This window comes from Phyllostomus hastatus, unplaced genomic scaffold, assembly GCF_019186645.2.
Source record: "Phyllostomus hastatus isolate PE091 unplaced genomic scaffold, TTU_PhHast_1.1 phas_contig_17, whole genome shotgun sequence".
Lineage (NCBI taxonomy): Eukaryota > Metazoa > Chordata > Mammalia > Chiroptera > Phyllostomidae > Phyllostomus > Phyllostomus hastatus.
Window position 1 is genome coordinate 26,182,813 of NW_025333664.1, and position 23,958 is coordinate 26,206,770.

The 23,958-nt window shown below is 38.4% G+C and overlaps 1 protein-coding gene and 1 long non-coding RNA gene across 8 annotated transcripts in view; one reads left to right on the forward strand and one right to left on the reverse strand.

The window, feature by feature from the left end:
* MCM8 (minichromosome maintenance 8 homologous recombination repair factor) overlaps window positions 1-12,802 on the forward strand; it is a 40,772-nt gene extending 27,970 nt beyond the window's left edge. For 6 of the 7 annotated variants that reach the window (XM_045832571.1, XM_045832573.1, XM_045832570.1 and 3 more), the window contains 5 exons: window positions 1,561-1,780; window positions 2,054-2,263; window positions 3,292-3,368; window positions 11,242-11,431; window positions 12,312-12,802. In XM_045832571.1, the coding sequence (XP_045688527.1) occupies window positions 1,561-1,780; window positions 2,054-2,263; window positions 3,292-3,368; window positions 11,242-11,431; window positions 12,312-12,404 (790 nt within the window). In that variant the 3' untranslated portion in view covers window positions 12,405-12,802. Of the gene's footprint in view, window positions 1-1,560; window positions 1,781-2,053; window positions 2,264-3,291; window positions 3,369-11,241; window positions 11,432-12,311 lie in introns of those variants that run through there. The other variant, XM_045832575.1, reaches the window with a different exon arrangement.
* On the reverse strand, window positions 3,420-23,941 carry LOC123814655. The gene is made up of 4 exons (XR_006784975.1): window positions 23,821-23,941; window positions 14,416-14,500; window positions 8,615-8,814; window positions 3,420-3,751 (listed from the first exon to the last, which is right to left on the reverse strand). It is a non-coding gene; the product is annotated as an uncharacterized LOC123814655 (long non-coding RNA).
* Window positions 23,942-23,958: the final 17 nt, after the last annotated feature.

Sequence of the window (23,958 nt, forward strand, 5' to 3'; positions counted from 1 at the left end):
CAAAACAATGTTTTTATCTATGTGTATGTGCTTTCTCTTCTAATTTGTCCTACAAGTTGCACAATGTGAATAGGGAGGGGAAAATAGACTTAATTGATGCAAAGGGAGAAAAAGACAAAAGAATGCCTCAGATGAAAAACTGGAACCTTCAATTCCTCTAGGGGAGAAAAGCTAATTTTCTAATGTTTATTAATGTGATTATTACTTCTAATGTAGAAATGGTACATGGTAAAATACATAATTGTACTTTGAGATTCTGGGTATTTTTGCATCAGCATCAGCACCACCACCAAAAAAGTCAATTTATTAGTTTTTCTTAGTAAAATGAGAAAGGGCCATATTGGAAAGATCAGAAGGATCCTAAAGGATCCAGGGGACATAGATTCTGGACTTTAGTGGTACCATAAGCCTGTTTTGGGATGTTGGTCAAATTTGTTAATCACTCTAGATTTCAGCTTTCTTGTCTCAGAGGAGTTATCTGATTAGTGGGTTCAGAGATGATTAAATGGAATACTGCATTTTTATTAGAGTGACTAATTAGATGCTTCTTTAAGAAAAAAATGGGCTTTTTGCTTCTAAATGGGCATAAATGCTTTGAGAGACTCAGTGTGTTTGTGAGGCAACAGATGTAAAAGATTAAGAATGTAATTAGATACTTTTGATATATCATGTAGCATTCTAGCATTAAAAATTCAAAGATCCTACATCATAGGGAGTGATATAGAACACAAAGAATTCAGTGGTTTGGCTGGTAAGAAAGGGCCATGTCTTCAACCTACCAAAGGATGGTACATATGAGGGGCAACCCCCAAAATCCTGGAATTTATTTATAAAAAATTGTGTATTTAGTCTTACATGTTTAAACTTTAGTCAGCTTCAAAGTACTTTCCATTTGAATCAATACACCTATCAAGACATTGTTTCAACTGCTCAAAACAGTTTTTGAACTTGTCAATTTTGATGCCTTCTAGTGCTTCTGCTATTTTTTGTTTTACCTATTCCACATCAGCTAAATGTTTCCCTTTGAGGACATTTTTCATGGGGGTGGGGGAGTTGCTTGGGGCGAGATCGGATGAATATGGAGGTTAGGGCATAGAGGTCATACCATTTTTGGCCAAAAACTGTGGAACACTCAGCATTGTATGGTCAGGTGCACTTGTAAATCACCCATCATAAAATGGGAAAACATGTTGAGTCTTCCAAAAAAAAATTCACTGAAGCCAAACACAACCTCTTACAACAACGGCAGCTGGTGCACTGATACAGATGGGTTCCTAGAACACTCACCTAGCGGGGGAGCTTGTTCTACAAGGGGCCTGCCCTCCAGAAGATAATTCAGTTTTTGTGGGTGTTCCCTCGTATAAGGCTGTGCACATGTTGAAGGGCATATGGCCTGATGTCTCTGGAGTTGGCGGGTGTGTTATTCAAAAGTTGTTGCTTGTTTCTGTAGCCTAAAACCTTTTTAAAGTTCTACGTGCAACTTGAGTAATAAACAAGTTTTCTAGGTTTTCAGTTTGTTTTTATGCCAATCATTGTTTCTTCTCTTTCATGCCTCTTTAGAATGGGGAGTGCCCTGCTATCCAGATTTGATTTGGTCTTTATCCTGTTAGACACTCCCAATGAGGACCATGATCACTTACTCTCTGAACATGTAATTGCAATAAGAGCTGGAAAGCAGAGAACTGTTACCAGTGCCACAGTAGCTCGTCTGAATAGTCAAGATTCAAATACTTCTGTACTTGAAGTGGTTTCTGATAAACCATTATCAGAAAGACTAAAGGTACAAATGTTCGTAATCATTCAGTTCACTTCTGTTTGAATGTCAGAGTTGCGTATTGTAGAGCAGTAGCATATAAACTTTCATACCACACCTTTTACATTATAATACAATGTTATTTGAATTAATCTATATTAACTAGACCAAGAGCTAGAACTAGTGTGTTTGGCTTGAGAGTCTTTTTGAATTTTATATTTATCTACTGAAGTTATTTTAACTGAAAGATTTTAGTTGCCACTTATCCTTGTATTCTTGGACCTTTTTATCATGTGTCAGGTGGTTCCTGGAGAAACAATAGATCCAATTCCCCACCAGCTATTGAGAAAGTACATTGGTTACGCACGTCAGTATGTCTATCCAAGGTTATCTGTGGAAGCTGCTCAAATTCTTCAAGACTTTTACCTTGAGCTCCGGAAACAAAGCCAGCGATTAAATAGCTCACCAATCACTACTAGGCAGCTGGAATCTCTGATTCGATTAACAGAGGTTTGTTTAAGTTGATATTTTCTTAGCTTAAGAAAGGCTATGTAGGCCCTGGCTGGGTAGCTCAGTTGGTTGAAGTGTCATCCCTATATACCAAGGTTGTGGGTTCACTCCCCGGTCAGAATCAACCAATGAATGCATAAATGAGTGGAATGACAAATCTATGTCTCTCTCTCTCTCATCAGTAAATAAAATAATAAAGAGGACAGAGGAGTAATACGATTTCTCTCAATCTTCTGCATGACAGATTTGGTTTTTCTTTTTATTGGGAGGCATTAGAAATTATTTTTTTAAAGGTTTGGTCATATCTTTTAACTATAAAGAGCCACTTCTTTCTAGGCACAGGATCATGTTACCATGCAACTGTTTTTTGTTTGTTTTTTATAACGACACTTAGGAAACTCCGATAGTGTGAAGAGTGGTTAGGTTAACTATGGATGTTAGGATTTCAAGTTGAGTATTTGAGAACATGGAATGTATCAAATACCTTGAGTATTTGATTTGGTAGATGACAGATCCATAAAAATAGTGCCCCTTTTTCTAGCAGCAATAATGTCTATTTGCAGCTATGTATGGAACACTAAGAGAACACTGGCAGTTAAAGTGAGGTGGGCCAGAGCTTGGGCTTTTTGCTTCTAAAATGTGATTAACTCCTCTTTGTTGTGTTAACAGATTGATTAGGTATAACTTCCTGAAAGTAAAAGGCAAGAAAAAACCAAGTATATTTCATCATCAAATCTTCTGAAATGAACACAGAAAGATATGCTAGTAGATAAAAATTGGTTTTAATCTGTATTTAATATATGTCCTGCCAAAGTGAGTGCTAATCCATATTTTAAATGAATGATTATTCTTATACTTGGATCTTCAAATCACTTTTTAAGTTTTTTCATATTATAGCTCCCTTCTCCAAAAGCCAGTTTTTGTGTAAAATGAATAAATGAGAGCCTAGATATAACTATCCCTGCTCAAACAATGTTAAATATATCTATAATATTTTGTTATCTGAAAATAGTTGTTTTCTTTCAAAGGCACGAGCGAGGTTGGAATTGAGAGAGCAAGCAACCAAAGAAGATGCTGAGGATATCGTTGAAATTATGAAATATAGGTAAGATTAAATTTTTTAATGTTTTAAATAAAATGTCAGTCATCTTTCCATTTCAAATACAGATTTTAATTAGGCCAAGCAAAATTGTTTTTATTTAGTCCATTGGATCACATTTTACTCTGAACAAACTGTACTTTCTTCATTTAAAATATCTGGATAGCCCTGGCCAGTGGGGTTCAGTTGGTTGGAGTGTCCTCCTTTAACCAGAAGGTTGCAGGTTTAATTCCCGGTCAGGGCACGTACCTAGGCTGCAGATTCAACCGGTCTAGGTGCGGGTGCCTGCGATCCCCAGTCTGGGCTGCTACAATCCCCAGTATAGGCGTGTGTGGGAGGCAGCCAATCAATACTTCTCTCTTGCATCAAGTTTCTCTCCCTTTCTCTCTCTTAAAAAAAGAGAAAAACAGCAAGGAAAAAAATGTCCTCAGATAAGGATAAAAAAATAATAAAAAGATATCTCTGGGTAAATCATCTTTACATAAAATTTTTTTTGAATGGGCAATACATTCACACAATTCTAAAATTATTTCAAAATTACATATTTTGAGAAGACTTCCTTCCATCTGTTTACCACCCACCCTTCCTCTCCACCAAAACACCATTACTGTTTTGTAAATAGCATATCTTACAGTGTTCTGTACCCCTTGAAAAATTTTGACATTATATCTAGAGATCCTTCCCTATTAGGAAATAGGGACTTCTTTTTTACAGCTAAATAGTATTCTATTATTTATTTTTTAAGTATATTTTATTTATAATGCTACTACCGTTGTCCCAATTTTTCCTCTCCTTTATCCCCCTCTGCCCTGCAACCCCACCTTCCTGCATTCCCCACACCCCCTTAGTTCATGTCCATGGGTCGTACACATAAGGTCTTTTGACTTCTCCATTTCCCATACTCTTCTTAACCTCCCCCTGTCTATTTTGTGCCTACCAATTATGCTTATTATTCCCTGTATCTTTTCCCCATTCTCCCCGCTCCACCTCCCCACTGAAAAAACCCTCTATGTGATCTCCATTTCTGTGATTCTGTTCCTGTTCTAGTTGTTTGCTTAGTTTTTGTTTTTTTAGGCTCAGTTGTTGATAGTTGTGACTTTGTTGTCATTTTACTGTTCATAGTTTTGATCTTTTTCTTAGATAAGTCCCTTTAACATTTCATATAATAAGGGCTTGGTGATGATGAACTCCTTTAACTTCACCTTATAAGAGAAGCACTTTATCTGCTTTCCCATTCTAAATGGAAGCTTTGCTGGATAGAGTAATCTTGGATGTAGGTCCTTGCCTTTCATGACTTGGAATACTTCTTTCCAGCCCCTTCTTGCCTGTAAGGTCTCTTTTGAGAAATCAGCTGATAGTCTTATGGGAACTCCTTTGTAGGCAACTGTCTCATTTTCTCTTGCTGCTTTTAGGATTCTCTCCTTATCTTTAATCTTGGGTAATGTAATTATGATGTGCCTTGGTGTGTTTCTTTTTGGATCCAATTTCTCTGGGACTCTCTGAGCTTCCTAGACTTGTATGTCTCTTTTCTTCACCAGATTGGGGAAGCTCTCCTTCATTATTTTTTTCAAGTAAGTTTCAATTTCTTGCATTCAATGTTGGAATGTTTAAAGTTGTCCCAGAGGTTCCTCAGCGTCTCATTTTTTTTTTTTGAATTCTTGTTTCTTCATTCTGTTTGAATTGGATGTTTATTTGTTTTTGTTCCAAATCATTGATTTGGGTTCCAGTTTCCTTCCCCTCTCTGTTGGTTCCTATATGTTTTCCTATATTTCACTTTGTATAACCTTCATTTCTTCCTTTATTTTGCAGCTGAACTCAATCATTTCTGTGAGCATCCTGATTACCAGTGTTTTAAACTCTGCATCTGATGGATTGTCTGTCTCCTCACCACTTAGTTCTTTTACTGGCGATTTAATCTGTTCTTTCATTTGGGCCATATTTCTCTGTCTTGGCACACCTGTTATATAGTAAGGAGCAGAGCATTAGGCATTTGCCAGTGTGGGGCAACCCTCTTCACTGTGTTGTGGCGTTCTCTGTGGGGAATGAGTTAGGGAGGGAACAATGTCTCATGCTTGGCTCTTGCCCCACTTTCCTTTCCATCACTTCTCTAGCTTCCCACAAGTAGATTGTGCCCTTTCAAGTGCTGAGTCCCAGGTGGGTGGGTTTGTGTACATTCTAGGACCCTGTGGGCCTTCCCAGTGGACTCTCCTATGAGACTGGGAGTTTCTCCTGCTGGTGCAACCCCCACTGATTTTTACAGCCAGAGGTTCAGAGGTTTTGAGTCTTTAGTTTTCCCATACTGGAACCCTGGGTTTCACAGTCTGTCTTGCTCCCCAGTTGTTCCTCCTGGTTTATCTGTGCGTAAATGTGGAAATCCGGGTCAGTCAGCCCCTGCCTCACCGGCATTGTCCGCCACCTTGTCACACATCCTCTCTGCCCTGGCTGCCCATCTCCGCCCTTAGCACCAGTCTGGACGAATGTTTCTTTAACTTCTTGGTTGTTGGACTTCCATGCAGTTTGATTTTCTGGCAGTTCTGGTTGTCTGTTGTTTTTAAATTGATTCTTATCCTCCTTTTGGTTGTGCAAGGAAGCAAAGTGTCTACCTACGTCTCCATCTTGACCAGACCCTGAAATCCTAATATTCTATTATTTAGATATGCCAGAGTTTAACTAGTCCCCTATTGCTACTAAATACACATTTCCCATTCTTTTCTTCTTACAAACAATATTACAATGAGTAATCTCTGTAACATAATTCATATGTGGGTAGATATATACCTGTATGAGAAATTCTCAGAAATTATATTTCTGGGTCCAGGGATAAATAAATACTTTAGGATTTTAACAAATATTGCTAAATTGTATTCTTTGCATTTTGTCATTTGATAGATCATGATTCCTAGCAGGTAAAAAAGAAGAAAAGTTATATTTCAGCTGATCATATATGTCTACCTTAGATACAGATGTTTTTAATCAATAAAAGCAAAGGCTGATTATTTTAGGTAGGTTTTCTTTCAGTTCATAATTTTTAATAGGTTCACAGATTCATAAACTTCAAAATTCCAAAGTTCAAAAAGTATACAGTGGAAAAAGTTTCCTCCTACACTGTTTACTAGCTGCCTAATTCTGCCTTCTCTTGCCCCAGTGGTGACAACAAATCTTTTGTGTTACGACTTTCAGGTATAAAGTACCTACCAGAACTCTGTATCTGTGTATTCTTTTTTTTTTTAATGGAGAAGTAGTAGCATACCACAAACATTTTTTTTCATTTATAATTCATCTTTGAGATCATTCCATATCAGTGCCTAAAGAGCTTCCTTTTACTTTTTAATAATTGCATAGTATTCCATTATGTATGCATCATAATGTAGAAACTAGCTCTTTTTAATATGTTCTCACAGCAATTAAATATAAATGTTAGGAATCTACTTTTCCAAGGCCAAAATATATGTTAATCTAAGGGTGAGATTATTTTGTTGAGCAATTCAAAAGTGTTTTGTTTTTGCCCTGAGAGCCCCTATTCTGGGGCTTGCTTGGCGTCAGAACCAGGTGACTCTGCCGAGTTGTTCCTCTTTGGCTCTGAGTACAAGGGGCACAGCATAGCAGGAAGAGCGTAGGCCTTAGAGTCTGACCTGGAGCTGCCACAAGTTAGATTCCATTTCTTAGTCTCCTTCTGTGTAAACACACCACAAAGGATGGTGCTGAGGTACAGCCTGGCAACAAGGCTATAAAAAGTGACAAATATGGTCCTGGCACATTAGTGAACACTTGATAACTAACACTGTATTTATGACCAATAGCTCTAGCTTTGATGACATGACACTGAGAGATCTCCCTTTCTCTGACCCATACCACACACTGAAGGCTTAAAAAACTGGCAGATCCCATATCATAGATCATAAACTTCTAAAATTATTACCCTTTTCAAAGGATTTCTTGGGTCTAGTCTTTTATGTTTTCTTTCCATCTATTTTCTGGTAGCTCTAAGCTGCAGATCCCTTTCTTCCTTTCCTCAGAGAAAGACTTTATGTGGCTGTCTCTTCATTCCCCAGCTGGTACTGGCAGGTCCTTGGAGGCCACTCGGTTCCCTCTGCCGCCTTTAGAAGAAGCATGCTATATGGGCAGAATGGCACCCATGCTCCCTCTTGAAGATCTAAGCATTAACCTGCCCTTTGTTTCTTGCCCTATAAGCAGCCTGTGGACAAAGAGGACCTTTATCTTTAATTCTGTATCATAATTTGTTAGCAACAGTGAGGTTACGGTCTTTGAAAGCTCTAAAGACTCAAGAATTGATAGCTCTTAATGATTCCTGGTGCCAGAGCACTGGCTAACAATGAGTAAGATCAAAAATAACATCCCTTTCAAACAATTCCTAACACAGTACCTTCTATATCTGAATATCTTACTGGTTTAGCATCATACAGTATTGAACCATCAGTTTTCTCTCATATATGATTCAGTACTAGGTTTTGAGGGGTCTTACAGGTGAAGGCTTTACCAAGCTTGCTTTCTTCCATCTCCAGTGGACTTCATTGTTGGGGACCCTCTAGTTGCCATTTATAAGCAGCCAGATAGTGTAGGAAATACCAGACTTTCTCATACAGCATGCTGCCAGTGGCTCACATATGAAGCAAAGGAATGGCCACAAATACCAGTTGCCTTCCTGACTTCCTGTAGGAGACCAGATCAGTAAGAAATCTGAAACTGCCCTAATAGTGATCCCTTTTTTCATTAGAAAAGTCAGTCACTGAACCTAACCAAAATTCCAGAAAATTTGTATTCTTTTTTTCCTAATTAAAACAAGGACCAACAGGGAATTCTTATGTAATAAGAAGCTGCCTCTTTACTTACAGTCTAGAGTGTGTATCTCTGTTTGTATATCTTGTGCTTAAACTCTCCACTTTTGGGGTCGAGCTAAGATTGCCACTTCTCTTTTCCTTTTAATGATATCTCGCCCTTTGGGTCTTCTGGTGCCTGATTCTACTGAAAAACATCAAGTGCTTCCACTTCATAAAATGTTGGCTGTCAAGCAAATCAAGGGTCAAACTACTCTGATCACCCTTTCTCTTAACTGGAACATTCTCTTTTTGAGGCTTTACCCTTACTCAGTTTCCCGAGGCCTCAGACCCCAGACTTTGCCTCAAGCAGCCATCTGGTATTTGTCCACAATAAATCCACTGGTCTGTGCAGGCCATCAATTAGTTCTTACATCTGAGCTTAGACTTTAGCAAGAAAAATTATGCTTTAATTACCTTTTCAATAAAAATGCTGTATAGCTTATTTATGATTAGTTCTGCATGTCTCAGTAATCATTTATACACTGTTTGCATGTGCTTTTCCATCCAAGAGGAACTCTTAGGCATTTCCTCATTGAACTTGTTTGTACTGCTTCTCAAAGTAGCCTTGCTGATAAATCTGAATTATTTTAGGCTGTCAGTTTACTTCTGGACTCCTGAAAAAAGAGGTGTCATTATTAAGTGTAAATAGTACCTACATGAGATTACCAGTTTCCCTGACTTGTCTTGAGATACAGTTAGTTTCCCTAAATTGAATGGGGTTTTTTTTTACTGGCTTTTATAAAAATTTTCAGATAAAATAGTTTGATTCCAAATGATTGGAATTACCTGGCACAATTTCCATGCTATAGATTAAGACCCAGTTAAACACATTGAGACAAGATTGTGAATTGTTTTGTTACACTTAACATGCTTGCTGTCCTTAGTCTGCACTCTCTGAGAGCAGGAACTTACCTGTTGCATTTACCAGTGTATTTCCAGGGCCCAGCATCATGCCTAGTGCACAGCAGGCCCTCATGAAATGTTTTTCTTCGATGGTAAAGTTGACCTTAGTAATCATCTTTCATTCATTATCTCATTTAAGAGTTCTTATCCCTTCAGCTTTTGAATGTTTGCCCTAAATGTGATTTTAAACCTAAAATGTGTAGTTAAACTACATTATAACTGGGAAGCATAAGCCTAAATAAGAAAAATCTGAACTGTGATATAGTTTATCATAGTTATGAGAGCACACAGCTGTAAAAATGAAATGTGTATTGGCAACAGTTCACAAAGCTTTCTCTTAAAGTTAAAAATATACTAGGACACAAGAGAAGAGCGCCACTCTTATTTTTTTCCAGAGCTACCCTTTAAATGTAAGAGATTATCATGAGTTTTTTCTATTTCAGGAAAGTAGCTAAAATATTTTACATTATCTTTCTTCAAATCTGAAGCATGTAGCTCAGATTAAAATACCAGATGTTACATAGCTATTGTAACTTTTGGCAAGACAGTTAACTTGACTAGACTTTTTTTCTTCATCTGTAAAATGGGAATAAGAATAGTCCCTAAGTCATAGGATTGTTGAGAAGACCAAATGAGATAGGATATGCTAAATATAATTAAGGAAAATATTAACAATTATAATTAATGTATCCTAAAGCATTTTTGACAACTATCTGAGAAATAACCATATGGTAAAATTATATGGTAGAGTAATCAGTCATAGAAGCCTTGCTTTGGCTGATGTGACTGGCCTGCAGACCAAAAGGCTGCTGGTTGGATTCCCAGTGAGGGCACATGCCTGGGTTGCAGGCCAGGTCCCCAGTTGAGGGTGAGCAAGAGGCAGCCGATGTTTCTCTCACACATCATTGTATCTCTCCCTCTCTTTCTCCTCTCTCTAAAAACAAATATTTTTTAAAAGCCTTAAGTAAGATTATACTGTATTGCAGAGGGAAACATATACTCATTTGTCTTATTATCATTTATTAGTCTTATTTGAATGACACGTATTCCTATTTGTGCAGTTCATTCTCTTTCAAGTAGGTTTTCACCTATTTTAGAAAACCAAATGAAGCTCCGTTTTTTAGTAATCCTTTAAATTCATTCCTTTGAGCTCTTTAAGATCAGGGATTGGGCCTACCCACTGTGGCTCAGCTGGTTGGGCACTGTTCTGCAAAGTGAAAGGTCACCAGTTTGATTTCCAGGCAGGACACATGTGAATTCGGTTCCTGGTAGGGGCGCTTATGAGAACCAACCAATCGTGTTTCTCTCCCTCTCTTTCTCCATCCCTTCTCCTCTCTCAAAAAAGAAATAAAATCTTAAAAAAAAAAGAATAGGGATGGTACCTGTTTTGTTCATCTACTATAAGCCCACTGCTTAGTAGGTGATCAATTTATGTTTGATTAATTCCTGATTAAATAACATCTTTGCCTCTAAACTTGACTGTGAGATTATATCTGTCCCAATATACAGACACAGGTTCAGGCCAGGACTCAGCAATAGGGCTGTATTAGAGAGGATGGCCAAATATATGAAACTGGTGTTTTCAGACTTCTGGCTAAAATTTATTGTCGTGTTTTTTTTTTCTCTTGATGATACTATGAAAATAAGAGGGAGCAATAGAGAAAGGGAGATAACAGGTATATCCTTTAGCCTCTAACAATGATTACTACAAGTCATCAGAACCCTTAAATTCATTCCTAGAGTATTTTTAAACACCTATTTGTCAGATGCTGCACTGGGAGCTGGGAACACATCTTTACCCAGTAAAGTCTAAATTTAGTATGTTTAAATTTTTTTTGTGGATCAAAAAAATGTTCCAGGTATTTATGTTACAGTCTGTCAACTTTCTATTTTTATGCATTTCTCTTTTCAAGTTCAGAAGTTTCTTAAGAAAGTGTCAACTGTCCAAAATATATTTATCCCCAGTCTGTACCATAGTAAATTTCACAGTGGCCACTCACTAAATATTATATGTTTAAATCTCTGCTACATGAGACCTATGGCTACTTCCACATTTTTCTTATTATAATCTGGAGGCCTGTAGTAAAAATTTCTATAGCCACATCCCTTTGTGTAACTTTGTGTTTATTCCCATCAAGCATGCTGGGAACTTACTCTGATGAATTTGGGAACTTAGATTTTGAGCGATCCCAGCACGGTTCTGGAATGAGCAACAGATCAGCAGCAAAAAGATTTATTTCTGCTCTCAACAACATTGCTGAAAGAACTTACAATAATTTATTTCAGTTTCATCAACTTCGACAAATTGCCAAAGAGCTGAACATTCAGGTATGATAAACCAAATACTTAATAAATCTTTTTTGTAATAATGTCAGGTCTTTAATAATGTATAATAGAATTTTTAAATATCAAAAGATTTGGAGTAAAAGAATGGAGTAGGCATTTTGCGAAACAAAAACAAATTTGTTTTATTTAAGCTATGAAATTAGCTGTGTAGAGCTTTAAAAAGTTTTTATCTTTACCTACGTTTTTTTCAGAAGGTTTTTCAGTGTCATGATGGTTACGAGGACGCACTGTTGGCAGGCTCAGTTTCCATGTGGGCAGTCCCTTCCTTGTGAGCGAGGGATCAGAATGTCTCTGAGCCTCAGTTTTTATAACTGGACATTTGTACTTCTTAATCCCCTTCCCTTTTTCTGCCATGTAAAACAGTTTAAATGGAAAATTGCCCATTTAATTTCAAAAGCTAGTCTAATTTTTGTTTGGAGCCTTTAAGCTAAAGCAAATATAAAAGATTCTCTGCTGCAGTGGCTGGGTTGCTGAGTTGGTTAGAGCATAATCCAGATATGTCAAGGTTGTGGCTTTAATCCCTGGTCAGGGCACATACAAAAATCAGTCAACCAATGAATGTGTAAGTAAGTGGAACAACAAACCACTGTGTGTGTGTGTATGTGTCTCAAATTGATTTTAAAAAATTCTGTGCATACTGGAGTTTTCATTTTTTATTAGCTTTGCATTATAGAATCCAAAGTTCATATGTAGGCAGTTTTCTCTGTTAGTACAAATAATTTATTTTGCCCAAGATATTTGACAACTGTATATTACTTTTTGAGAGAGAAATTTTAAAAATCATATTTTTGTACATTACTTTAGTGGGCTCTTTTCCTTGTGATTTGTTTGTTTGGGCTAACTCTTTTTTGTTTTCTTCCAGGTTGCTGATTTCGAAAATTTTATTGGATCACTAAATGAGCAAGGTTTTCTCTTGAAAAAAGGCCCCAAGGCTTACCAGCTTCAAACTGTGTAAAAGGACTACGAAACTAGAACCTCCTGGGTTTATTAGCAATTTAAAACCACCCCAAAAATGAAGAGTATTCAGAAAAATACTGTTCTGAAGAATGACATTCTAAAAGTAATAGGAAAGGAGTGTTGAACCAATTTAAAAAGTGATAGTTATTTGTTAATTTTTACAACTTCTATTAAGTTAAAAATATGTTGTTTATATTTTTTATCTAAATGATGTAATTATAAACTATAGTTTTGTTATTGACCTTTTATTCTTATACTTGACAGTTTTACACACCAAGTGTTCATTTGGGGAAGCATTCACAGTCACGTTTTCCCTGCCACAGTGCACCCCACATGCCCCAGTCTCCGATCTGGGGAGCATGCTCCACACAAAGTTACTGTTTAATGTTGAAAAAGTTCTGCAACAAAAAAATGAATTTATATCTTTCAGAAATAAATTGAAACTTTATTTATCTTAACATCTTAGTTACTGAAACATTTTTAAGATGTATTTTATTACTAAAGATAAACATACTTATTTTAAGTAAATAACTGCAAGACTTATATTAAAACCTGTACTTTCCATACTTCCACACTCCCTAATTTTCTGCTCAATCTCAACTGTGTTCCTATTTATCTCCATTTTTCTAAAGGACATGCTAATACTACTAATTCTTAAGTTTTCAGTTTTAAAAATTAATTTCTTACTACAGAGGGTCAGAATGTTCTCTGAAACCCTTTTACATACATACATAGTCACACTTGCCCATTTCTTCCCAATTTAGTTATCACAGTTTTTAGGTAAATCTGTATTTACACTGTTATGACTTGAATATTATTCATTTATTTCTTGTACTCTTTGTTGTCTCTGGAATTAAAACTTTTGTTTTTTAACTACTTAATTTTATATGTACCTGCCACTAATTTGACCCCAAGGCTCCACTGCAAGTCTACGTCTCTTCTCAGAACATACAAACAAACGTAGTAGTTTATTTTAACTTCTTGGAAATCTCCCTCCTGGAATTCTCTGACCTTTTCCGGTCAGAACTATGCAGCCTGTCACCTCGGGACTTCTCATTTTCTCTCCCATTTCCTGTCTCCTGTGTTGTCTTTCTTGCTTTACTCCCTTCTTTTGGTGGAACCCATCTTCTAAGTAGCTTCCTGAGAAAGAATCCATAGGGCACATTCTTCCCTCACCCCTGGATTAAGAGTCTGGGCACAGAATTTTAGTTTGGAAATCATCACTCAGAATTTTAGATACTGCTCTGTTACTGTCTAGAAATTCAAAGCCAGCCTCATGTTTATTCTTAGGCACATGACCTTCTGCCCCCGCCCCCCATTTCACCTCCCTTTTTCCCATGGTGTTCTAAAATTTAGTGTTTAGTAACTCCAACATGGTGGCTTCTCATGCCAAAAACTTGGGGGGTTATCTTTACCTCTTCTTTCTCTTGTGCCCATATTCATCAAAACAAATCCTTTCAGCACTATCTTTAAACTATCTGAAATCTGATAGTTTGTTATTACTTCTATTTCCACTATTCTTACCCATCCCACCATCTCTTGTCCAGCTTTCTAAAGACAAAGACTTTGTTTTATTTACCGCTGCTACATAGCAAGTCAAACAGGATTTGATCACATACCCCTATGGGGTAGACACATGTAGAATGGGTGACTATACCACTTACAAATAAGACAGTGGTACAGAGCCTAACTGAAATGGTTAAGGAAATTGATTTAAGAGGAAAAATATTAAGAAAATTAAAAATTTTGTAGTAACAAGATGGAGGTATTTTACCCCTTCTCTCCTGTGAAGCTGTTCAAAAGCAGTAAGGAAACTCAGAAACAAAAATACAGAGTCTAACTTCTGTGAACGAGGAAACAAAACCCAAACCACAACACTAAGAAGAGCTGCCAAAAGCAATGAAGATGAACCAGGCAGCTTTGCACGAGGGAGGAAGCAGAGATGATGACTGTGGCTGAAGGTTTTAGAAGAAACCAACAAGGTGTTTCTATGAGTATATTTTGCATACCTTTTGAAGCCAAAAGTAAAATCTCATGTTTGCGAGAGTGAGAACATGGCATACAAGGTGGCAGTGGCAGCTTCTCTGGACCATCCTGGAGTACAAGAGAGGTGTTAAATGAGAAGTCACATAGATTATCTGGTTTGAAGGAGAAAAATAAAACAAAATCTGTCCTCACATTTCTCCAAAGCAATATTGTTCACTAAAACAAGGAGAAATGCCTACAAAAATTTTTAAGGAATAATTTTATACCCAGATGTTTCAGTCAGGTACTTGGTTGATACCGAGGAGTCGGCGAACTCTGTGAAGGGCCAGATAGGCTTTCTGGGCCATTCAGCCTCTGTCACAAACACCCAACACTCCAGCACTGTAGCACTAAAGCAGCTGTAGGTAACACGTAAGCAAATGAACACGGCTATGCTACAGTTAAACTTGATTCATGGCCACTGAATTTTGAAATTTTCACATATTGAGAATACTGAATAGTTTTGTTTTTAAAAATCATTTAATAATAGGTAGTGGGTCAGATTTGGCCCATAAGCTATAGTTACAGATTCTTGGTTACAAACAATAGAAACTGACTTGAAGCAGGAAAATGAATTCTCTTAAAGAATTTTGGTTAGCTCAAAACTGTTGGAAGGCTGGTGAACCAACAGGATAGGCTTCGAGGTGGACTGCCGTAACCATGTCTTAGAACGGGTCTGAAGAGGAAGCCAGTGCCGCCTTACCAGCACATGGGGCTGTCTGGGTGTCCAACCTGCCATCTGCAGGCCGCTTGTAGCTCAGGATGTCTGAATGCGGCCCAACACAAAATAGTAAATTTACTTAAAATATTGACTTTTTTTGGTTATGTGTCACAATGTATTTAATGTGTATTACAGGGCAACTCTTCTTCCAGTGTGGCCCAGAGACACCAGAACGTTGGACACCCCTGCTAGAGGAAAGTCCTGCTGTCTCCATGCTGACTGATGCCACTTCTGTACCAGAAACCCTGAGAAATAAACCTGTAGGAAGGTGGAAGAATGCTCCTACCCACAAGAAGAGAGCAACAAAGGGTTCTTCATGGGGCCTCCCTGAATTTCAGAACTCAGAATAGAAATCTCATCCAAAAACATCTGACTGAAGAAGGCCCCTTTCATAAGAATGGTTGGGAGTTTTCCAGGTTCTATTTTGGGGAGGCAGGACCAATGAAGCCAGACTTCCCCATATGTTAATGAGAGCGTTCAAATGGTATCGGTACTGAATAAAACTAACAAATGCTTCCTAACATACAAGAACCAGAAAGTGTAACCACTCTTGCAGAATGGTTGAATGTTTAACTCTAGGATCAAAACTTAAACAAAAACAAATGTGGGGATTATTGCCATAGAATAAAATGTAAATGTCAAATTCTTATTTTTAAAGAAGGGGGAGAAGGTAGATAATCGTGTAAATATGGTGATGTCTTTATCTTTAAAGGCTGGGGTGGAGAGTTAAAAGTTACTTAAAACTACTAAAAAAATCTATTAATGGAATTAGAAGCAGATTTCACAAAAGTCAACACATAGATATCAATCAAAATAAAGTGATAGATATGAAAGGAGAGAAAAAAGGAAATACTAATATATCATTGTTCAAAGGAGAAAATAATTGTTTGCAAGGCTGTAGGTTAAGGATATAAAGTTTTGGAAAAGATACAAACCTAAATTACCAGAAGAAATGCTTCTGTGTTTTCTATGATTCTGTGTTATCTATTTGGCTCCATTTAATCACAGGCCAAACTAATGACCAAAGTTTTTTTATGTGTCCCCTGTGATCTACCTTTGTTGATAAAAACCCTTCAACTACAAATGTTTCATTTCCTTCCCAAATAGGGTGACGTCCCACTTAACAGCTTCCTACCACTACAGCAATAAATGCCACAGCTTTCCCTCCTTCCTGCCTCCTAATGGACCTTGCTGCTTGCCCACGTGGCCCCTTGTGACTGATGTGCCCCTTCTCTTGGGAAATGTAGGCAATGAATTCTTTCAAAGGCCATTGTCTTTCTGCCTTTGTCGACTTATACCTGAATAGAACAAATCCCAATTACAAATTTTAGAACAAATATACAAAGCAAACCAAGAAAAGATGACATCATGAAAGTTTAAAATAAGAGCCTAACATTTATGACAGAAGTAAACTTAAACCAAATAATAAATGCAAATAGGCCCTGGCTGGTGTGGCTCAGTGGACTGAGCATGGGCTGCGAACCAAGGGGTCGCTGGTTCGATTCCCAGTCAGGGCACATGCCTGGGTTGCAGGCCAGGTCCCCAGTATGGGCCACAGGACAGGCAACCACACACTGGTGTTTCTCTCCCTCTTCTTTCTCCCTCCTTTCCCCTCTAAAAATAAATAAATATTTTTAAAAATGCAAATAGGCTAAATTCACCTACTGAAGTAAAAAGACTTGCAGATGGGATCACAAACTCCTATATGCAAGATACACCTAAAAGTGAATTAGAAAGCTAAAGGTGTACCAGAAAAATGCAAACGAAATGAAGTAAGGGTGAGATGGCACCTGCAGATGTCCTTCCAGCCCTCGCCCCGAAGCCACACAACTCAGTTTATCCATGTACATCTCTGATGCCACCTGCTCCCCACCCAAAGCCGTAGCCCAGGATATAGATCAATGGACAGAGTGTTCAGGAGGCCAGTTTCTAACAGAGAGAAATCATTGCCTGCCACAAGCTGTGATGTTCCTGAGGGATGACTCTGCCTTGCACAGCTGTCTGCTCCTCTGTTGTCATGGGTGTGATCCTTGGGTTCTTTGTGAAGCTCTGAGACACTCCAATTGTCAAGACCAATCATTGGACTCAGCTGGGTCCTGCTCATCTCCCTCACCTTCTGTTCCCTCTGCTCCTTACTCTTCATCAGCTATCCCAACACAGTCACCTGAATTATTCAGCAAATAACATTTGGAATTGTCCACAGTCTCAGCCCAAACTGCTACTGTGGTCCTGGGTTTGAAGGTCACTGCACCAGAGAAAAGGATGAGGTAATAGTTGGTATCAGTGGCTCCTAACTCCATCATTCCCATTTGCCCTCTTCACCAACTGACTCTGGATCCTGGCTGGGAACCTTCCTTCCCTTCATTCCCATAGATGCATACCCTGTACATGGCCACATCATCATCATGCGCAACAAGGGCCCAATCACTGCCTTCTACTGTGACCAGGAATACTCCGGCTCCTTGGCCCTGGGGGGCTTCTTGAATTTCCCGACCCAGAACCAGTCTGACACCTGCAGTGAGGCCTAATTGTTGATGTTCAGCATGCTAGGGTTCTGCATTGTCTGGGACACCCTCCTCCCTGTTTACAACACCAAGGACAAGGTCATAGAGGCCATGGAGATCTTCCTCAATTTGGCCTCCAGTGAGTGCCTAGTAGGCTGCATGTTTGCTCCAAAGTGTTATATTATGAAGGCTGGACAGCAACACTCTGCATTAGTTAAGGAATAAAACACCTTCTGGGAGGAATAAGCCTTCTTATGTTGTAACTCCCATGTTTTCTAAAATAGTGTCAGAAATTAAAGCAAAACCATTCTTGCATCAGACATCAGATTGCAATTATGACTTACTGTCTTCAATAAAAACAAAACTCTCACTTGTTTTCTAAAAGTGGCAGGGGCAACACAAACCTCAGCAATTCTACGTTATACCTTTTAATTTCATTTTGGATTCCTCCCATTAAATCTACTAAAAAAAAAAAAAGAAGGGTGTGATCTTAATATAAAAAGAGGCTGATACCAGGACAAAGTCCATTCAACAAAAAAAGGTATTTCTAATACTAGGGGGAGCAATTTGTAATAATTACATAATAATTATGGCTATGAACAAGACAGCACTCAGAAGCAGAACTACAGGAGACACTAGGAAACAGAAACACATTGATAGAAGACTTTGGTTCACTTCTCTCAGTTCACAGTAGTCGAGTGGACAAAATTAAGGCTATAGAAGATGTGAATAACATAATTAATGAGGTAGATCTAACTGATAAATACCAAAGTCCACACCCTGAAAACAGAAGGTACCTTGTTTTCAAATACTTGTGGAAATTGCAAGTGTTAACCATAAAATAAACCTTAACAAATTCCAAAAAGTAAAATTAGACAATATTCTCTTATTACCAATTAGAAACTTAAAATTCTTATGTAAATAGATTGAGCCTAGAAATAAAACCAAAAATTTCATATATTGCCTATGAGCTAACACTAATCCTGGGAAACTCAGAATATCACTGCAGATCTAAATTGGATGAAGTAGGGTGGTGGAGCTGCGGTGATCACATAATAAATGGAATTTGGGCCCAAGTCCATCAGGGACCCATTGGGTCCCTGAACCTACCCTACAGTTATGAGTTCCTGAATGCATAATTGGAATAAACATACTTGTCAACTTGAAGAATCTCCTTTGCTCCCTCATTCACGGATCAGGGCTATTATGCCAGGAAGACCAAGTATTGTAATAGAAAGACCACAGTAGTAAACCAAGGGCAATGCTGCATTGCCAGAGGAATCACAGGGATTATTGCCACCAACTCTTCTGGAAGATAAAGGAGTGCACTATTTAACTCCCTTTATTATCTAAGACATCTCTTAAAAAAAAAAGCAGTGGGATATTTTAAATTACTCATATTACAGCTGCCATTCCAAATGTAGTCTCTTTAAAGCAAATCAACATAGAGCTTGGAACTTAGCATACAGCTATAAATTTGGCAATGTTATTTTCTCTATTCCAATGAGAGAAAACTGAAATCAGTTTGCTTTCACCTGCCAAGGAAAACAGTATTGCTTGAATGCCTTATCTTGGATCTGTGACACCCCTGATTTACTGTTACAATTCAGTGTCTACTTTTGACGATCTCATCATCCCATAGATGCCATTCTGGTCTACCCACTGGTGACACCATGCTAACAGGATGATAGGTGAGCAGACCCAGGATATCCTAGATGCCTTGGCAAGTCATCCATACCATATACTTGGAGATAAAACCCACAAAACTTCAGGGGCCTATCTCTTCAAGGAAGCTTCTAGAGTCCAGTAGTCTAGAGCATATCTGAACATATCCTGAGAAGTAAAAGTCATGTTGCTGTACTCAATAGTTGGCCAGCTTCTTTGGATTTTGGAAGCAAGATACAACAGAGGAGGTATGCTATCCTGAGCCATTCATTGTGTAACCCATAATACTTCTAATTTTGAGGGGGACTCCGAACGAAAGAAGGCTGGCCAAGGCTGCAGTACAAACATCTTTGTGACACTGTGGCTCTAAGAGTCTGGGTCAGATTGTTGTATGGTGCCTGGCCCAGGGAGGTTCTGACAGGACAAGCATGACACAGACCTCTAGGACTGGAACACACCAGGCACATTCCTACCCGAGGGCCTTTGCACATGCTGTTTGTTCTGTGTGGGATGCTCTTCCACCAGAGAGCGACATGGCTCATCCCTCAAATGTTACTTTCTTATTGACATCTTCCCATGTAAATGTCCTTTCACAAAAAGTAACTTCTACTTGGTTTTCAGTGGTTCTCTCAGGCACTATAATTTAATATCCATGTGTATTATAGGTTCTCTCTAAAATCAACCTCATTTTTACCAAAGAGAGTCAAATTAAGACTAATGTATTTGCAAAATAAGTTATTTCAATAAGCTTGGCCTGATTATTTCTGTAAGTACAATAAAAATAGCAATTAATTATATAGTGTCTTTTAAAAAAAATTTAATTGTATTTTTTCCCCAATATAGGCTCTTTTAAAGCTGCTTTGCTGGAATTTTTCACAAGGAATCTTCAGATTGAACTTTAAAAGGTCCCTGGGCAGGGGGGTGGGAGGAAGTCCCTTGAGGCCAGAAAAGCCAAGCCAAAGACTTGTCATCAGACTTTGCCTGTAGTACCTTCAGTTTGGGTTAATTCCTTGCTTCTCAAGGTCTCCAAAATATCCTGAGGTTCCAGTACCTCCCAGGAAGTGGCCTTTCTGATTCACCTGGTAAGGTTGCTGAACACTTTTGTTACTAGGCCAATTTTTCTAAGACTTTTAATGGTTCTCAAAGTCAATCTTTGTTCCTTAGAGCTATCTGGTCATATCTGAGTCTATACATGTCTTTGTCAAATACAACATTCTAGATAAAGCCTTGGTAATTTAACCAATTTCCAATTGTGTTCTGTTAATAAAGAATACAGATTCTTATTGAATTTATACAACAAAAAATATGACCATGAAAATAAGACTATTCACTGATTCACTGAGAGCTTTTGAATTCTGGAGGGATCTGATAGAAAAAGATAAATGTTTCAATTCAGCTTACAGTTTGTTCACCAAACTGCTCTAAGTCATAGGTCATTTAAGAGAAACAAATTTGCATATATCTGGAAAACAAGAATTTAAAAAATTTGCACTATTTCAAAGGCCAAAAAATTATAATCATCTTCATCAGTTCATTCAGTCCCATGTAATTCTTGTTTATCTTGATCTTTTCTAAAAAACAAAGAAATTTTATTTATTGACTTAAAGAGAGAGAAACACTGATTTGTTGTTTCAACTATATATGCATTCATTGGCTAATTCCTATATATGTACTGACCAGGGATCAAACCCTCAACCTAGGTGTATCAGAACAACACTCTAACCAACTGAACTACCTGGCTGGGGCCTCTGGTTGGTGTTTTGTCACAAATCTCTCAGCTGCCAGTCCTGGGAGCTAACAGTGTTCCAGCCAGTGAATTCCTCTGGATGGCTCTGTAAAATTGTAGGGGAGAAAAAATAATTTTTATTCCACCCTTCTAGGTTCTTCCGGCTAGTCTAATAATCAAATTGACATGAGACAGATTAGCAGAATGTGGGCCAAAGGGGGCCACATACTAAACCTGATAAGCTCAGGGGAGGCCTGCATGGTGGGTCTTACAAACTCAGAGACCAAAAGTAACCACATAGGATGGTCTGAACATAAAAATTCCTAACTAAAAGCTGGTCATGGCAGGTAGTCACGTCCTAAGCCTGTATCTTCCTTGACAAAGGTCAATCTTTACCTTAAGTGAGTGTGTCTATTGTCCTTTTGCATCTAAGATTACTCTGAAATGTCAGAGTAATTTTCTTTTCCGTACCTACGGCACACAACCACCAGCATCAGAGAATGAAACCACAGAACTCTTGTTACCTTGTTTTCCGCAGACTATATCCATGTGCAATAAATATTAACTAACCTGTACCCACCAATGTAAAAGTAGTGTTTCTCCATTTTGCTTTTTATCCAATTACTGAGATTTCCCTGCTTTGCTTTCCCACCCACTTAATCCCTGATTGCATGTAACTCTCCTTATGTCTCCTCCTTTCATTCTGTTTAAAATAAACTACAAAACTGCCATTCTCCAGAACATTTTTATTACTATACTAAAAGGGGTCCATTTGCCTGTGTGCATCAAAGCCCAATAAGATGCAAACAGAAGTTTGTAGCAAAGAAAGTAAAGGTTTATTGTAAGGAAAAGATGCCAATCCCAATCACAGGTAAGCAAACACTCTAAAACCTAGCCCCCTCCCCAATGGCCCACACAGGAAAGATTATATAAAGGAAAAATTTTTTTGCCTTTACTGATTGGTTGGGGCCAGGGTAGGGAGTGGCTGATCACTGTATCAGGTCTCTGGTGTCATTCTGTCTAGTTTCATGAGGGTGGGGTAACACAACTGAGGTGCTCTTACCTTTAGTTTGACCAAAACTGTTTCTGTGGCCAATAGACCTGAACCTTGTTCTTAGAGACAGTACAATGCTAACCACAATCTGATGTCCTAAGGGCTTCATGATTAAGGAAGGGGAGTGGAGGGAGAGAAAGGAGAAAGAAAGGGTCATGCTACAGAAGTGGAGTTTATGTGCAGTTATTTTTTCTTGATCCATGGAGATTTTACTTCCTAGCAACTGATGTCAATTTGTCTCAAATAAACTCATAAAAATTCTCTACAGGTTTAGACATTTCTTACATTGACAAGGAGAACAGCAAATTTAAATTTTAAAACATGTATATCTTGTATGTACATGGGAGAGACCCAGGAACACTGAATAACTTGGCAAAATGGCCTTAAGCCATCACCTTAAGTACCACCTTATGCTAAACACAAAAGATGTTGGAGGTGGAGGGTTAGTTACGAGGTTACCAGGAAAAGCACCATAAACAACGGTAAGATTGTTACATACATTTAAGTCCACTCCTTCCCCATTGATAGTGAAGACAGCCCTGGTACAGTCATGGGAACACACTTACAAATGGGGATTTCCCTTATAAAAGTAAATGTCCTTTCAGGAAGAGTAACTTCTACCTGGCTTTCAGAGTGTCTCCCAATGGCTTCTGTTTCTTAAAATGATCCTTCCTAAAATAATAGACCAAAGAGGCATATTTGGGGTTCATGAACTCAGCTCCCCTTCAGCATTAAGAAACATTCAAATTTAGCCCTGGCTGGCGTAGCTCAGTGGATTGAGCGTGGGCTGCAAACCCAAGTGTCGCAGGTTCGATTCCCAGTCAGGGTACATGCCTGGGTTGCAGGCCATGACCCCCAGAAACCGCACATTGATGTTTCTCTCCCTCCCTTCCCTCTCTAAGAAACAAATAAATAAAATCTTAAAAAAAAATTCAAATTTGATTTGACACAGAACTGAATAAGAAAACAGTTTCGAAATCCTGCATTAATAATATACTAATAAGTATAATGTATGCTATAAAACTATATTAGTAATTAGTGTATATTAACCAATTAACAATCAATTATTATTTTGGATATATGTTTAGTAAATCTTTAATTTACTGATTATAGAGGAATGGAGAGAGAAATATTGATTTTTCTTGTTTCGCTTATTCATGCATTCATTGCTTGATTCTTGTATGTGCCCTGACCAGGGATTGAGTATGGGGACAATGCTGTAACCAACTGAGCTACCATCCAGGCCCAGTAAGTTTCTGAAGCTCTCTAAACCTAGGTTTCCTCATCCATAGAAGTGTAAAGGTAATAAAGGACCCTATCTTAGAGTTGTTGGAAGGATTAAATGGGATAAGCGTTACATATATAAATCTCTACATATATATATATACACATATATATATACACACACAGAGAGCGCAGGCTTGCTTGCTTGGCTATAGTGAACACACTGTTCAGGTAAACAATTAGTAGTTATTGACATTTTCTAAAATCCCGTATTTTTGGCATATGCAACATTCAAACGAAGAGAAAGTTGGGAGTTGGCATTGATTACTTCTGGACCACTTTATCAATATTTAAACCTCACAAGAGAGCCCTAAGGCCGCCACGCACACCTCGGAAGGGGGTCCTTTTGCAAGCCGCGAGTTTGGGAGAACTTCAGGCTCAGACCCGGGAAGGCTCCTGCCCTCTCCCGGCCAGGTCCACCAAGCGGTCACTCACCCCTCCCAGCTCGATGCTCTTTCTAGTCCCCTCCCCACGGACTTCGTCGCGGCCAGGAGCAGAGGCGCAGGCAACACGCACTACCCGCTACCCGAAAGGCCACGGGGCTCAGCGGCACGCGCCTCCCGCTCCGCCGGG